This window comes from Anser anser, assembly GCF_964211835.1.
Source record: "Anser anser genome assembly, chromosome: 5".
Taxonomy (NCBI): Eukaryota; Metazoa; Chordata; class Aves; order Anseriformes; family Anatidae; genus Anser; species Anser anser.
In genome coordinates this window covers 33,537,307-33,552,077 of record NC_139725.1, presented here as the reverse complement: position 1 = coordinate 33,552,077, position 14,771 = coordinate 33,537,307, and the positions used below count along the sequence as shown (strand labels likewise).

The window sequence follows — 14,771 nt, the reverse complement described above, 5'->3', positions numbered from 1 at the left end:
AAAGAGACAAATGCATATACACAGTTTTGTCAGGCTATTTCAGGAGAACTTCTTTTAAAGTGTAGGCACAACAACATCAGTGTATGGATTTGAACATGATTCCTGTACAGGAGTCTTGGAGGAGGAACAAAAAGGAAAGTTGGAGGACATGAGACTAGAGGTATGGTTTTGGTCAAAATGGTGTTGGAACCTGAAAGTGAGGAATCTACACTTGAATGACAGGCACAGCTGGAAGAGATGGGAGCAAAAAAAGAAAAATAATTTTAGCAGAGACACTTTGTATGCACTGAAGAGTAGAAAATGATGAGAGATCATCACTCTCATCAGTTATGGCACAGGGATACTAGTGGAGGGAATACAAGTGGGATGTAACTAGATGAACAGCAACTAGGAGGTTGCCTGGGGCCCATGTGTTAAGCAACAGCAACTTATGAATAAACTTGTGTCTATGCTATTCCGTGTGAAACAGCAGGAAAGAGTGAATCAAGTTTAAACAGGGATGTGAAAAGCAGGAAGGGAGAGAGGTGGGTAGACCTGAATGAAAAGGAAGACATTGCTATTAATGGCAGTAATTGACAAGATAAATAGAAGAGAGAACTGTAAGACATGCAAGAAGCCAGAAACTTAGTTAATGATATAAGAAAAGCAGAGGGATTCTGAGGTCCAGTGTCCCACGAAACAAGAGTGCACCACATTCTAAGCTTTTCTTATGTACTCTTTTCTCCCTTTCTTCATCCTTAGCAAATTTCTTAGGCTCATCTAAATTCCCTAGGAGAAAGAGTGGTGGAGGTTGCTCTCCCATAACTGGTATTGCAGTGGTTTAACTGGCAGTTGATATGTGTTTAAAATTTTGAATTAACGGTTTAGATAAGAAGGCCCTGGAGCCATTACCAGATATAACCACACAGAAGGAGTGGATTTTTTCTCATAAAGAGAACAGAAGCAGAGCCTGAGAGCACAAACGGGGCTCTGACTAACCCTGCCCACCCGCCGGGCCTCCCCTCACTCTGCCCAGGACCCCGCGTCAGCCCCCCAGGGCTGTCAGCTGCTGCCCCAGCAAGGCCGCAGCAGGGCTGGGCTCCAGCTCCCCACAGCCCTGCCCGGCCCTAGGCCCACCTGTGGACCCATGTCACCATGGCCTGCCCTGATGATCTGGTCTCTTGGTTGAACTGGCCACCATCTCCAGGCCTTTGCTGTTCAAGGGCGGTGGGGATGTGTTCAGGCCGGAGAGGCCCTGTCATGCTGGCCATCTTGTTACTGCACCTGGCTCCCAGCTGTCCATCCTACAGAAAGAGCCATTCTTCACTGTTCCTTCACTGGAAATATCTATGGGAAGTGGCCATACTTAAATAAATAAATAAAAATAAATAAATCAAAACCCCGTGACCTTTCTGGATACAACTACAGGAAGTAAACAAGAGACAATTCAGGTTTACAGTAAGGTGTGTGTTCATGACCACAATGCATTTAAACTCATTCCTTTTTAAAAGTCTATGGTAATTTATTGGATTGTTTTGCATATTCTTTTATGTACTCATTTCCTTGTATTTATTCTGAATCTTCACTGAATTATTCTTTTTGTCTCATCCACTCCTTTTCTCAGCCTTCCTTTCCCACAGCATCATATGAGCAGGTTACACTGTGTTTCTATTTCCCATGGCCCCAGCTCCTCCGCTCGTCCTCAGGTTACAGTTCCCTGCCTCTCTGGGAGTTTTCTGTCAGACTGTGCTGCCTTTTTCCATGTCCTCTTTTTCTCTCCTTGCTTTGGTTCTTTTCATCCCCCAAATGGCTCTTCTTTTCACTTGCTCTTTTGTGTGCCGGTTGGTAATAGTCTTAGCACACTGGCAGCCTGACTGGTGTTGGCATCTCAGAAAAGCAGAATTTTAAGGAGTGATTTTAGGTGAAAAATACTCTAGATTTGTAGTCGCTTCAGAAACTCCTTCTAAAGAGGGAAGGTTGAAGGGGAAATAGCAGAAGTTATCTGATCTTTAGCAGGGGCTAGCACTATGACTGATTAGAAGTTAAAGTTGAGCTTTTAATACTGCATGAGAAATTACAAGTAAAGAAAAGCCTTGGAAGGCAAGATGGGCAGATGACAGGCAGATTTCATGGGATGAAATGGAGAAGAAGCTAGAAGATAGACATAAAATGGTGACATAATGAGAATAATGAACAATTTAATGCTGGCTGTGAGGAAGGTAGCACTACAGTTCCTGAGGCCAGAAAGAAACCTGGTGCGGTAATGGAAGTCTGAGATGACCACAGTGGTGAATTAAATGCCTCACTTCAGTGAAATGTGCTTCTCTGTAGGATTTCCCTGTCAGACTCTTCCTCAGTAGTCCCCAGTCCAGGTCCTATGTTGCTCCCCACACTGAGCTTATATCTGTTCTCACATAACACAAGCAAGTGCTGGCTTCTGCACCTGAGATGGTGCAATTCTTGGATATGCCTACAGGCTGGGGGACAAGAGGCTAGAAAACAGCCCCATGGAAAGGGATCTGGGGTTTCTGGTCAATGGCAAGTTGAATATCAGTCAGAAGTGTGCCCTGGCTGCCAAAAGGGCCAGCAGTATCCTGGGGTGTAGCAAGAGCATGCAGCATTGCTAGTTGGTCAGGGGAAGGGATCGTCCCACTCTGCTCTGTGCTGGTAGAGCCTCAACTCGAGTACTGTGTAAAGTTTTAGGTGTCACAATAAGAAAAACCTAAAGCTATTAGATATTGTCCAAAGGAGAGCAATAAAGATGGCAAAGGGTGTAGAGGGGAAGATGTATGTCACTTGGTTTGTTCAGCCCAGAGCAGAGCAGGCCTGCAGCTTCCTCACGAGGGGAGCGGAGGGGCAGGCGCTGAGCTCTGCTCTCTGGGGACAGCGACAGGACCTGAGGGAACGGCATGGGGCTGGGACAGGGGAGGGTCAGGCTGGGTGTTAGGGAAAGGTTCTTTACCGGGAGGGTGGTTGGGCACTGGAACAGACTCCCCAAGGGATGTGGTCATGGCACCGAGCCTGCTGGAGTTTAAGAAGTGTTTGTACAACACTTTCATAAATGTTTTGATTTGAGGGTGGTCCTGTATGAAGCCAGGAATTGGACCTGGTGCTCCTTTGTAGGCCCCTTCCAACTTGGGATATTCTAGGATTGTAACACCTTTCAGCCCTTGCTGCTGCAAGTGAGATAATGCCAGACCCTGACTCTTGTCAGCAAAATGACCCAGATCATGTTGATCTTCATGCAATGAGCCCTTGGCTATCTGCCGCCTGCTGAAAGTTTCTAATCCACTAATTATTTTCCTCTTCATGGAGCAGGGAAGCCTACTTGCTGAGACTCCAGTTGCTGGCCTCTCCTTCCAGTCTGTCCATCCATAATTAGTTCGATGGGAATGGGGAGCCTGTGAATTTGGGTAAGCAAGTGGCATTTCACCATGTTAAAACAGTATGCTCAGAACTTGTTTTTCCTGTTCATTTTTTATACTAGCTGTTCAGGGGGTTTCTACACGTCATCCCCTCCTCACCTGCTATGTAACCACATATGTATTGGTATGCATATATTTACAGTTGTCTTTTTGAAGGGATTAACAGAGTTTAAGTAGAGAATGTGGCCCAGCTACTGAGAATGTTATCTGTTTACAGAGATTTTCCCTGCCTTCCACGGGGCTGCCTTACTGGTACCTTTTTTCACCTCTGGCTTCAAATGTATCAGGAACACACGTAAGTATTGTTGCCATTTCATTCTTTTAATCTGTAAAGTCCAATTTATCATTACACTGGGGAGAGTGCAGACGCTCACACATATGCTCAGCTGTGACCAAGGTCTGCCTTTGCCAAAAAGGTGTCTTGAGACACACCTTTGTAAGTTTATCACCAGGAGACTTATCAACCTACTTAGTTGGTTTACTTGGAGCAAATAATACGCCAGTGTAACTGATATTAATGGGTTCCTGAGCTATATGTATATATGTGTGTATATATATATACATATAAACATACATATAGTTTAAAAATACACACATATATATATACATGCACACACAAATATTTGCATGGGTGTATTTCTATACTTGGGTAATTGGTGCCATACATATTGACTTAATGTTATGCAGTATTTCCAATTATAGGACTTCTAGTTGTTTCTAAAAGTACCACAATGCTGTTTTTCAGACTTTTTTTTTTTAAGACTTAAAAAACCCTTCAACTTTCAAAACTGCAGATTTTTCAATTAAAATGGTTCCACAGTTCCAGGAGAAGAATTAGGGAATGATATTATGTATCACTGTTTTAACAGTACAAGGACAAGATGGGATACCACTGATACCTGTTAGAGGCAACAATCTACTCCTTCAGTGCTTGTACCTAGGAATAAGCCTGTGAGGCAGGAGGAAGAACTTCAACCTGTGTGTGATATGCTCTGTCGAATACGCATATGATTATAGGCTTCAGGCCTTTTTCTTGTCCTACATGCACATGACATGATTAACGCTGCTTTCTACAGTAATCTGTTCCCCATATGCTACCACTCTTGGCTTGAGCAATTCCTCTGGTTGTGCTCTCGTAAAGACTTTGTGTTGTGCAAACTGGCTTATCATTTTTGTTTATTTTGGTTGTTTAAGGTGATGAAATTGTTATAGTAGACTTAGAATTGTATAAAGTGTTTGATTTGGCAGCATGTTTTGGCTAAGCTACAAAGTGATAAGTTAGCTGGATGCGTGTGGAAGGAATTAAATGCTGGTTAGCTGACAGGCCTCAATCTCATAACCTGATAGAAATGCTTCTGAAAGGGTTTTACATGAAATGGTTCTGAGGATCATTCCCCTTACTACCTTGTTTACACTTTATTAATGTCCAAGAAAAAAAATAAATTAAAATTCTGATGAAATCTGCAGACTCCAGTAAGACATGCAGAGCTGAAAACAGTAAGCAGTAGCTAGCTATGTATGGTGACTTATAATGATGTGATCTGAAGAACAAGCAAAAACCAACTGTGCCGTGTAGGACTGTTAGCTATTTTCTGTCTATTATCTATATATAAAATGTTATGCTTTTCATTAAAAACAAAATTAAAAAAAACACTACAACGTGTAACAAGGACAAACCAGGTTAATGCCCTGTATTTGTTTTTAAGTATACTCTCATCTCATCTGGGATATGTTAGCTCCAAAGAGGCATTTAGATCTCTGACTTCTTGTTGTTAATGTTCAGTTAGAAGACATTTCTACCTTTTTTTGAGGCCTATGGTACTATCTTTCTACCTTGCCTTTGGTAGCCCATCCTGCTACCCTTTGGGTACAGCAAAACTAGAGTATTTGTTACAAAGATGTTGTGTTGATATATTCACCACACCTTGGCTGAGGAATGCCTTGTAATTACCCATTTACACTTAATACAAGGCAGGATGAGGTAAAATGCAAACAAAAGTATTTATTCACTTCCTCTTACAACTGCAAATAATTGTAAAAGACGTTAAGTGAAGTAATAGGAGAAAAAGTTCATCAGATCTACTGACACCGTGAAAGCATCACAAAGGTTTTCTTTTTTTTTTTTCCCTTTTTAATTGTCAGGTTATTTATCCCTCTTCTGACAAAATGGTTCTTATAATTTTCTTTCCTTGTTATACCTCAGGTTGTCCTTAGATGTTTTACATCATTGAAGACCTTGTGTTACACAGAACCCCATACTGGGATCTTCCATCAGAAAACACTTTGAGAAGTAACCTTTGGACTTCACCTTCAGGTAGCAGCTTCTCTGAATTGTCACATTGTCCTCACTCACTTCTTGATGGAGCATGATAGCTGTTACAGCCAGTCTGCATTTTGAAGATTTCCAAGTGGTCCAGACAGATTTAGTCTGTCACTTCGGAGCTCATTCTATTCATCCTTATTGTCTGGCCATTCTCCTAAATAAGGATTCTTTTGCTTGTACAAATATGCTGAAATGTCTTAGAGGAGTTGTCTACTGTGTTTGACGAGCTTCTTGCATCAAGGAGGTCGCGCTCTTCCATTTGCCTCTGGTAACTCACTGACATGTTTCAACATGAAATGTGTCTTCTGGCAGATCCTATATTCTATAACTGTTGTTTAACATCTATACATGATAAAAATATCTAAATATGGTAAATTTTCTGATTCCTGAGACAGGTATGATAACAACTACCCTGAGGTGACAGTATATCAGGTAACAAAAGCCCAACCTTTTTCTCCTAAGCATACTCTAAGGAGTCCTTGTACAGAATTATTTAGTCTAATTTATTTTAGTTGCTACATGGTGTGAAATTGTAGATGTGGTCTTTAAACCACTTCTGGGGGAAAAAAAAAAAAAGATCACTCTGTCTTGGACCTGGTAAGATCAATGACCAATCTGACTGACTTCAGCAGGCTTTGAAAAGAGTGCTCGATACACAAGAAATCAGTAGATCACAAGATCACATGGTAAAGGGAGAAATGACATACAGTGAAGAAAAGGTCAAAGATCAACACCTACATTTTCTTATTGTCTACACAATGGTCTTTTGCAGATAAGAAAATGCAAAAATATTGGCTAAATGCCGTAGTGTGTAAAAATACTGTGTTCATTTGAATGAATATTGTAACAGTTTAACGCAGACACAAGTATATAGTTAAAATATGCAACTGCAGATTTGTTCATGTTGATGTGTAGAGGTTGGAGATAGTGAACAGTTATCCTTCTTCATTTCTAAGGTCATGCTTACACTAAGAGAGAATTAATGATTAGTAATGCTGCTAACTGTATGAGTCTGAAAATAATGCTGATATTGATGTGTGATACAATAATCACCCCTCAGCCCTGAAAGAGTCTTTGTGTGCAAGTGCATTTTCAGTGCTATAACAGTCTACTATTATACCACTAGTAGATGAGCCTACTGCTGTCTCGGAGCACACAGGAAACCCATTTCCATTTTGGCAGCTGGGGTTTATGTACATCAACACTGCAGGGGGGACCCCAAATAACTTCCAGAGTGGTCCTGCTGCATCTTTGTAAAACAAAAAGACCTGAAGTCATAGCCTCAAGAAATCAGGTGAGGATTATTGTTTTTATTGCCAGCAGCTTCAGGGTAAAAAAAATCACAGATTCACAGATTCACAGATTCACAGATTTCTCTAGGTTGGAAGAGACCTCAAGATCATCGAGTCCAACCTCCGACCTAACACTAAGTACTCCACTAAACCATATCCCCAAGCTCTACATCTAAACGTCTTTTAAAGACCTCCAGGGACGGTGACTCCACCACCTCCCTGGGCAGCCCGCTCCAATGCCTAATAACCCCTTCGGTAAAGAAGTACTTCCTAACATCCAACCTAAAACTCCCCCGTCGCAACTCTAGCCCACTCCCCCTCGTCTTGTCACTAGGCACGTGGGAGAATAGACCAACCCCCACCTCTCCACAGCCTCCCCTCAGGTAACCGTAGAGAGCGATGAGGTCGCCCCTGAGCCTCCTCTTCTCCAGGCCGAACAAGCCCAGCTCCCCCAGCCGCTCCCCGCAAGACCTGTTCTCCAGACCCCTCACCAGCTTGGCCGCCCCTCTCTGGACTCGCTCGAGCACGTCCATGTCCCTCCTGTAGCGAGGGGCCCAGAACTGAACACAGCACTCGAGGCACGGCCCCACCAGAGCCGAGTACAGGGGCACAATCACCTCCCTCGACCCGCTGGCCACACTGCTTCCTATACAGGCCAGGATGCCGCCGGCCCCCCCGGCCACCTAAATCGAAAGTTAAAAAAAAAAAACCAAAAGAAAAAAAGAAGACAATGTTACTTGACTTTTTTATGATGCACTCCTTATGGGACAGAAATGGAAAGTCAAGTTTGCAAGCAGTTACGGTTTTGCACTTATTTTTGCTACTTCAAATAAAAAATAATTAAAAGCATGCTAATGAAGAGATTCCTAAGGGAGCAACACAGTAAGACTGCATGGAGAAATTTAGAGAGCTCTATCTCCAGGAAGTACTTGGGGATGTAACAAATCAGTAGAGTAGAGGGAATACATTGAGTGTTGCACTGCATTGGCCTTCCCTCCTTCTACATACTTCCTGCCATGATGCACCATTTTGGGGGACTTCTGCTGCAGCAGCAGCAGCAGCACATGCATACTCTGCAGTCTCTTTAGGAGAGAGAGAATGAGAGAATTAATCAATTGTTAGTAGTTAGAATTCTCTGCTGGAATGTAGAAAGAGTTTCTGCTGCACTGAATATTGATTTATTTTTATGCATTGGAAGCTTCAGCGAAGAGGAGGGGAAGACTCTCGTCCTTAGATTTGCAGTTAGGCCTGTTTCAGGTTCCAGAAAACTGTACTCCCAGACTAACAAGCAAGGTTTTTAAAAAAATAACATTTCTAATTCTAAATGATTTTATTACTTTTGCACAGTGTGAAGGGGTAGATGAGTTTACTTAATGGGAACACCAGCTTTAAGTCATGAGAAGTGAGGAGTACTTCCTCATGCACAGTCCATTGTTCTGAGAAAGGAGGAACTCTTTTTAATAATTTTAAATGGTCATGCTATTTGTTTATTAGGTTTAACTGTGTAAATGTGAGTCTTTTTCTTTAGAGAATGTTTACATGTTAGCAAAGAGTGCTTTAGTAGGGCATAAAGGTCCTTCTGCTGCCTTAAGTTCTGTAAGAAAATATCACATCATCTTTTTTATGTCATACAAAATATGTATTTTATTTCCTTGTTGACAGAAAGGCAGATTTCCAGTTTAGAGATTACATCGCCCTCCATCATTTGAAAAGAATATGAACCAGAAGGCATTAGTTTTCCTCCTCTCAAATTTTATTTTTGGGATAATTATTTTTGGATTTTTCTCCACGAGACAAAAAAATCTAATGGGTGAGTAAAGAATTTATGAACTTAACCATTTCTAAAACCACTTCCACCCTTCTTAAATGTGTTAGAAAGTAGCTGCGATGCCCAGGTAAGAAAAACTGTTAAAATATTAAAGGCTTTGTCACTGTGGTGGCTGTCTTAGTAATGTACTGGGAGAAGAGTACTACAAAAAGCATTTGATAATACAAGTGTTTGAACATCCACCATTCTTAGAATAATATTGCTAATGTTGACAGTTTTCATTTTGAAGAACTTTTCACTAAGCAGGACGGTTTGTTGCATTTTTGCTGCAGTAGTCAGGAGACAGGAAACAAAAAATACTTATTTGTTTTGGCATGCAGGGAGATAGTTTGAGTTCTTTTGTCATCACAAAGAGAAAGAGAATTATCTAAATCTGTTTCACACAAACAGTTTAAATTTCTTCCTTGGTTGCAGATTCTTTTCGTGTTCCCACTGAAGACTGGCTGTCAATTCAAAATGATCGCAAAAACACACTGGCTTCTGTCTGCCAGAAGAACAACCTTCTTAAACTAAGAAGCAAATTGGATTCTCGTGTAGCAAGCCAGCTCTTTGTGGAGCACAAACATAAACTTACCTACTGTGAGGTGCCCAAGGTAGGCTGCTCCAACTGGAAGAGAATCATTTTCATTCTCCAAGCAGGCTTGGAAGTGGAAGCTTCTGAAATTGAGCATGACCATATCCACCAGACCTCACTGATCAAAAGGCTGGCTGCTTACCCTCCCCCTGTACAAGAGGAATTTCTGAACAATTACACCAAAGTGATGTTCACCAGACATCCCTTGGAACGGCTGGTTTCAGCTTACAGAGACAAGCTTCTGCACTCTGAGCCATACTATAGTACCACTGTTGCTAATGAGATTAGGGCAATGTTCAGGAAAAACAAAAATTCTTCTGAAAAAGTGAGTTTCCAGGAGTTTGTCAGCTTCATTATAGCAAAACCAATGAATACTCTTGACATTCACTGGAAACCAATGTTTCTTCTCTGTGATCCTTGCAACATTCACTATGATATTCTGGGCAAGTATGAAACTCTTGGGTTAGATTCTGAGCACGTTCTGAAGGCAATTGGTGCACCAGAGAGCCTGCAGTACCCCAGCCTGAAGAGGTATGGCTCAGAGAAACGAACTTATGGTGATATCACCTTGGAATACCTCAGACAGCTGAGCTCAGAACAAATTGAGAAGATCAAAAAATTGTACGAAATGGATTTTCTCTTGTTTAACTATACTATGAAATATGAGGATTATTTTTCTCTGAAAAGCTAATGTAGGTTAAACAAAAAACATTTTCATTTGTACAAAATGGGCTGAACTTGTCCTCACAGGTACTTGATAGATGGGTTTACTGCTGTTTTATTCATCCTAAGCGCTCTTGTAACAAATCCCTGCCATGATCCGTAGTACAGTGATTCACCTATATGAAGAGATTTTCTCTCTGTTGATCATTATTGGGATATGTTTGCTTCATGAAGACTGCTTATAAATGATAGACTTTGGTATGTTGGTAAGAGAAAGGAGAAGAATGAAGAAAGTTATTTTTCACAATGAGAAATTTACATCATCATTTTTATATACATGATTTAAATTTTTTATTAGAAAAAGACATATAAAGCAATATATAATCTGATTTATCATCAAACCACTCTTTGTCTGTAAAAGCCTCAAACATGAATCCTGTAGGAAAGAAACAAATAACTTCAAATGTTTGGAGCTGCATTACACAGAACTTAATGCCTGATCACATTCCTCTCTGGCAGTTCTCTCATCACAGCTCACCAGCCTCTTCCCTCAAGCAAGCATAGTTAGCAGCAATGCAGCCAGGGTTTCCCTTAGGTCTCTCCAAAATTTTCTGGTTCTTTTTACTACCTTTGTAAGCATTGTGGTCTGATCGAAGAGGGAAGTTCTCAAAAAATATCTTTCTTAGAGAAGTAATTAGACGTATCTTCTAGACTGCACAATGGGTATGGTGCAGGTTCTAAAATCGTAGTGGAAATGTGGCTCTTTCCTGTTCGCCAAAAGCACTTACAACTGACTGACTGGTTTGGGCTTTTCCCATTTGTGCCTGCTGATTGCCAGGAGCCTTGGGGACTTACCTGAGTGTGGTACTTAGGTGGAAGTGAGTAACCTCAGGTAATAAATTTGTTCTACCTGTTGTTTTCTCACCTCACAAGAGGATGAATGCAAATTAATTGCAAAATTATGGTGAGGGGAGCAATGAAGCATGTGGGAGAAGCCATTCAAACCATAATCCTTCTCTTCTATTCTTAGGTGGCTTTGGTTTTAGATCACAGACGAGTCTATAATTGCCACAATGTTAAGTAGTTTTGCCCCCCTTTTTTTAAAAATAATATATTGCCTGGTGCCATTGAAAAGTATTTACTACCATTTTAATTGTAGCAGTTTTTAGAAACTATCCATTAATATTAACACCACCTTTAGGGGATGTCAGTCTCTCAGGAGCTAACTTGCTGTCTCTCAAATCCCATTGTCAAATGCAGCTAAGTCCTATCAGCTGTACCTGCAAAGCACAAGGCTGGCAGGCTAGTCCTGGATCCAGAGTTGGCTCACAGCTTCTCATTACATAGAAAAGGATGAGGACAAAAATATTTTAATTGCATTGCAGCCAACTACCTGTATAGCCATTCCTACCAGCAGCATGGTCAAAGAACAGAGAAAAAGAGATTGGGGAAATTGGATGAAATGGAATTTGAGTCAGAGGATTGCAGGGAAAGCTTCCTGTGTACACAGTAGGATTCAGGGAAGATCTACCCCAGAGGGAAGAAGAAGTGATATATCACCATCAGCTGGAAAGAGTGAGACCATGGTTACAGGCGGAGCCAGAAGAAGCTGTGTGCTTCCCTCCTCGATGGCAAATGGTACATGAAGCTAGGTTTACCTTTCAGTACATCTGGCAACTCTTGCGTAGATGAGTATTCCATAAATGAGACAGGAAGGGATCCAAAATGAAAAGACCAAGCAAACACAGCAAATTATTATTATTATTATTTAATTATTAATTTTTTAAAACAGCTTGTGATTTTCTTCAGAGTGATTCATCGTTCTAGATCACCATATTTGGTGTTCCCACAGTTGTTCTGTCCGCCAACACTGGATTGCTCATGCCTCCCTGGAAACCCTGTGCTCCACATGGATTTTTTTTTTTTAAACTTGAGCTGAGGCAGAGGAAGCTGGAAATGATTCCCATCAAAATGAAGGCCATGCAGAGGAATGTTGTCTCTGTCTCTTTCCTGAATTAGAATCAGTGCCATCTGCAGCTATGTGCTTCTTCTATCTTTTGTGAGATCATACAGAAGAAGAAGAGGAAGAATAAGATTTGCTTGATAACTTGCTTCTGTATAATAGATCCCTCTGGAGCTGTAAGCTTCAGCAAAGGTTCTTTAATTTTCTGGCACCATCAGCCAGACTAGGAAAGGTCTGAAGAAGTGATATTGACCATGTTTGACATGTGTCTTTACTTGTCAGTACTCTAGTGTTAACATTCCCCACCAGTTTCTTGCTGTTACGTGTGAGTGGCTTTCTATTCTTATTTTCTCTTTCACACAGGATCACATATTCTTCCTGCAGTGGTGACAGAAAATTGATGGCTAATTCATTCATCACAAACACTGATATTCTGTCAGTAACAGAAGGCTATCTATTGATACAGGAAAAACCTCTGTAGTTATTCATGGCAGACTTTCAGACTTCACATTTACCTATAGGAAACTGTACGCAGCACACTTCCATGAACCACTGGCTGCTGTAATGCTGTTTAGCTGGTGAGATTCTCAACACCAAAGGAAAAAATGTGAAGGACATATGCATGCAACATCAGATGTTTTAGAAAGTAGTAGCATACAAGAAGTATAGGTTGTGTTATTACCAATGCTAACAAAATGGGAATACTAGTTTATCTGTTGAAAAAAATAGAGAAAAAAGCGCTTGGTTTTCACCTTATAAAGGCTCTTATAACATTCTCCTGCAAGCATCTTTTCATGTTCAACCCAGTTCTGTGAGCTTGATAATTCACATCTTCCCACCCTAAGAGCTGCAGTGCAGAATACAAAAGAGCTCTGCAATGTTCCAGAATTAACAAAAACAGTGGTGACTTGTTATATGCTATCAGTGGAGACTATGCCACCTTGTCTAGTCCCCAAGTGAACCACAAAGCTCGTTTCACTAAGCAGCTTTGTAAGTTCTCCGATGAAAGAACTTACCATTATTTCATCCTTAATATTGCAACGTGATAAAAGCTGACAAAAGCTCTGGACCTTATCCTAATTAGCCTGCAAGAACTACAAGACACTTCTAAACTTCATGGTGGAAGTGAGAAGACAATTACCTCCTGATAACCTGGGAGAGACATTTTTCTGTACTCTCCTCCCTACAAGTGTATTATCCAGACTAGAGGCTCTGAGCTGAGCTGGCCTCTCTCCAGCCTTTGCCTAGAGAAGAACCTCTGGGAAGCTTCTTTCATTTGGGTGCTAACACTGGGTGATATTTTCCTGCAGGAAGGTGGGTGTTCACAGCTGGGAGCAAGGACGGAGGTGGCATGACAAAGAGAGGGGCTCAGGCTCCAGAGTGGACTAGAAAGGGTGGGGGGATGCCAAAATTCATCTTCTGATTTATTATATTTGCCATTATATTATAACCATTGCTATGTTTTATTTCTAATTACTATAATAAACTGTAGTGAGTTAACACATTAATGTATTTGTTCATCCTTCTCAGTAACATCTGTTTAAAAGAAATGCTTAGGACTGTTCCATCAAATCATAACGTAGACCACAAGCTATTAGACAACAATAAACACAAAGTCACTTGGCTCTGCTTCAGTACATTAATATAAAGCTGTCTCAAAGGAATTTTAAAGAGTTGAAAGAATTAGCAAGGATTAATGAATGTTCCAGCTTGGATAAAAGATGAAGCTAAGCTGCGAAAGAAGGAGAAGCAAAAAATCTTGCGAAGTCAAACTTGCTGCTGTCTTACAAGTCTTCCTATTCACGGTGAGGAAATATGAGAGAACTTCCCCCTTCTCATAGATATCCACACATATGCCCTCTCAGGTTAAATATTCACAAACCTGACATCGTACCTTCTTTGTGGAGGTATAACAGATCCAAGAGTTGATCAATGTATGTCAGTAAGGAAGATCATTTCACCAGTTGTTCCCTCAAACAGACGTTTCCTTCACTTAAATAAATAAACAAAAAAGTGATAATTCTGCCATTAGTAGTCTTAAATTTTCATACAGTTTTGAATGTGTCTTAAAACAACAGGTTTTAAAACAACTTGATTAGTGGTTTCTTGTTTAGAGAACTTCCCAAAGCAGGACTGCTGTCAACAGAATAAAAGGTGGTTATAGAAGAACGGATGAGCAATGAAACTTCAAGTGTTTGCTGTTACACAGAAATGTCTTCTGACCGAGGAGAAGACCAGGAAATTCGACCTGTGCAAGTCATTGCTTGGGTGACAGAGCTCACATCTAGCAGGTGATTCTACTTTTGTGTTCAGACTGTTAATACATCAAAAGCTATAAGGTCTACAATCTGCAGTTTTCTTGGCTTGTCCTTGTCATAGCACTCATCTCCTTCCCAGAATTACATTCTAGATCATGTTGTAGTATTAATATATATATTATATAGCTTACATAAATTAATGTAAACCAAACTAAATCAAAACAGGCAGAGAATTTACCTGGATGGAAGTGCCAGAAATTGCAGGAAGTTTTCTTGGAAGTTTTGACTGGGTATTGAATGTACACAGGTGTACGGTTACAATGCTGCTTCTAGTAAGGATTGCTTTTAAAGGAAAAGGTCAAGTGTTCATAAATCGCAGTCAGTACACTGATTACAATTACAGTGAATCATCAGATCCAAAATGAGTGACGCATCACTGGATCAGGTCAATGAAAAGAAACCTTAC

The 14,771-nt window shown here is 40.8% G+C and overlaps 1 protein-coding gene across 12 annotated transcripts in view; it reads left to right on the top strand.

Annotated features, from left to right (window-relative positions):
• LOC310900947 (carbohydrate sulfotransferase 8-like) overlaps positions 1–13,549 on the top strand; it is a 48,444-nt gene extending 34,895 nt beyond the window's left edge. For 8 of the 12 annotated variants that reach the window (XM_083839700.1, XM_083839709.1, XM_083839707.1 and 5 more), the window contains 5 exons: positions 3,298–3,392; positions 3,622–3,699; positions 5,608–5,718; positions 8,682–8,829; positions 9,262–13,549. In XM_083839700.1, coding sequence (XP_083695826.1) covers positions 8,736–8,829; positions 9,262–10,112 — 945 coding nt within the window. In that variant the 5' untranslated portion in view covers positions 3,298–3,392; positions 3,622–3,699; positions 5,608–5,718; positions 8,682–8,735 and the 3' untranslated portion in view covers positions 10,113–13,549. Of the gene's footprint in view, positions 1–3,297; positions 3,393–3,621; positions 3,700–5,607; positions 5,719–6,853; positions 7,022–8,681; positions 8,830–9,261 lie in introns of all 12 variants that reach the window. The other 4 variants (XM_083839702.1, XM_083839703.1, XM_083839701.1 and 1 more) reach the window with 2 other exon arrangements.
• The last annotated feature ends 1,222 nt before the right edge of the window (positions 13,550–14,771 follow it).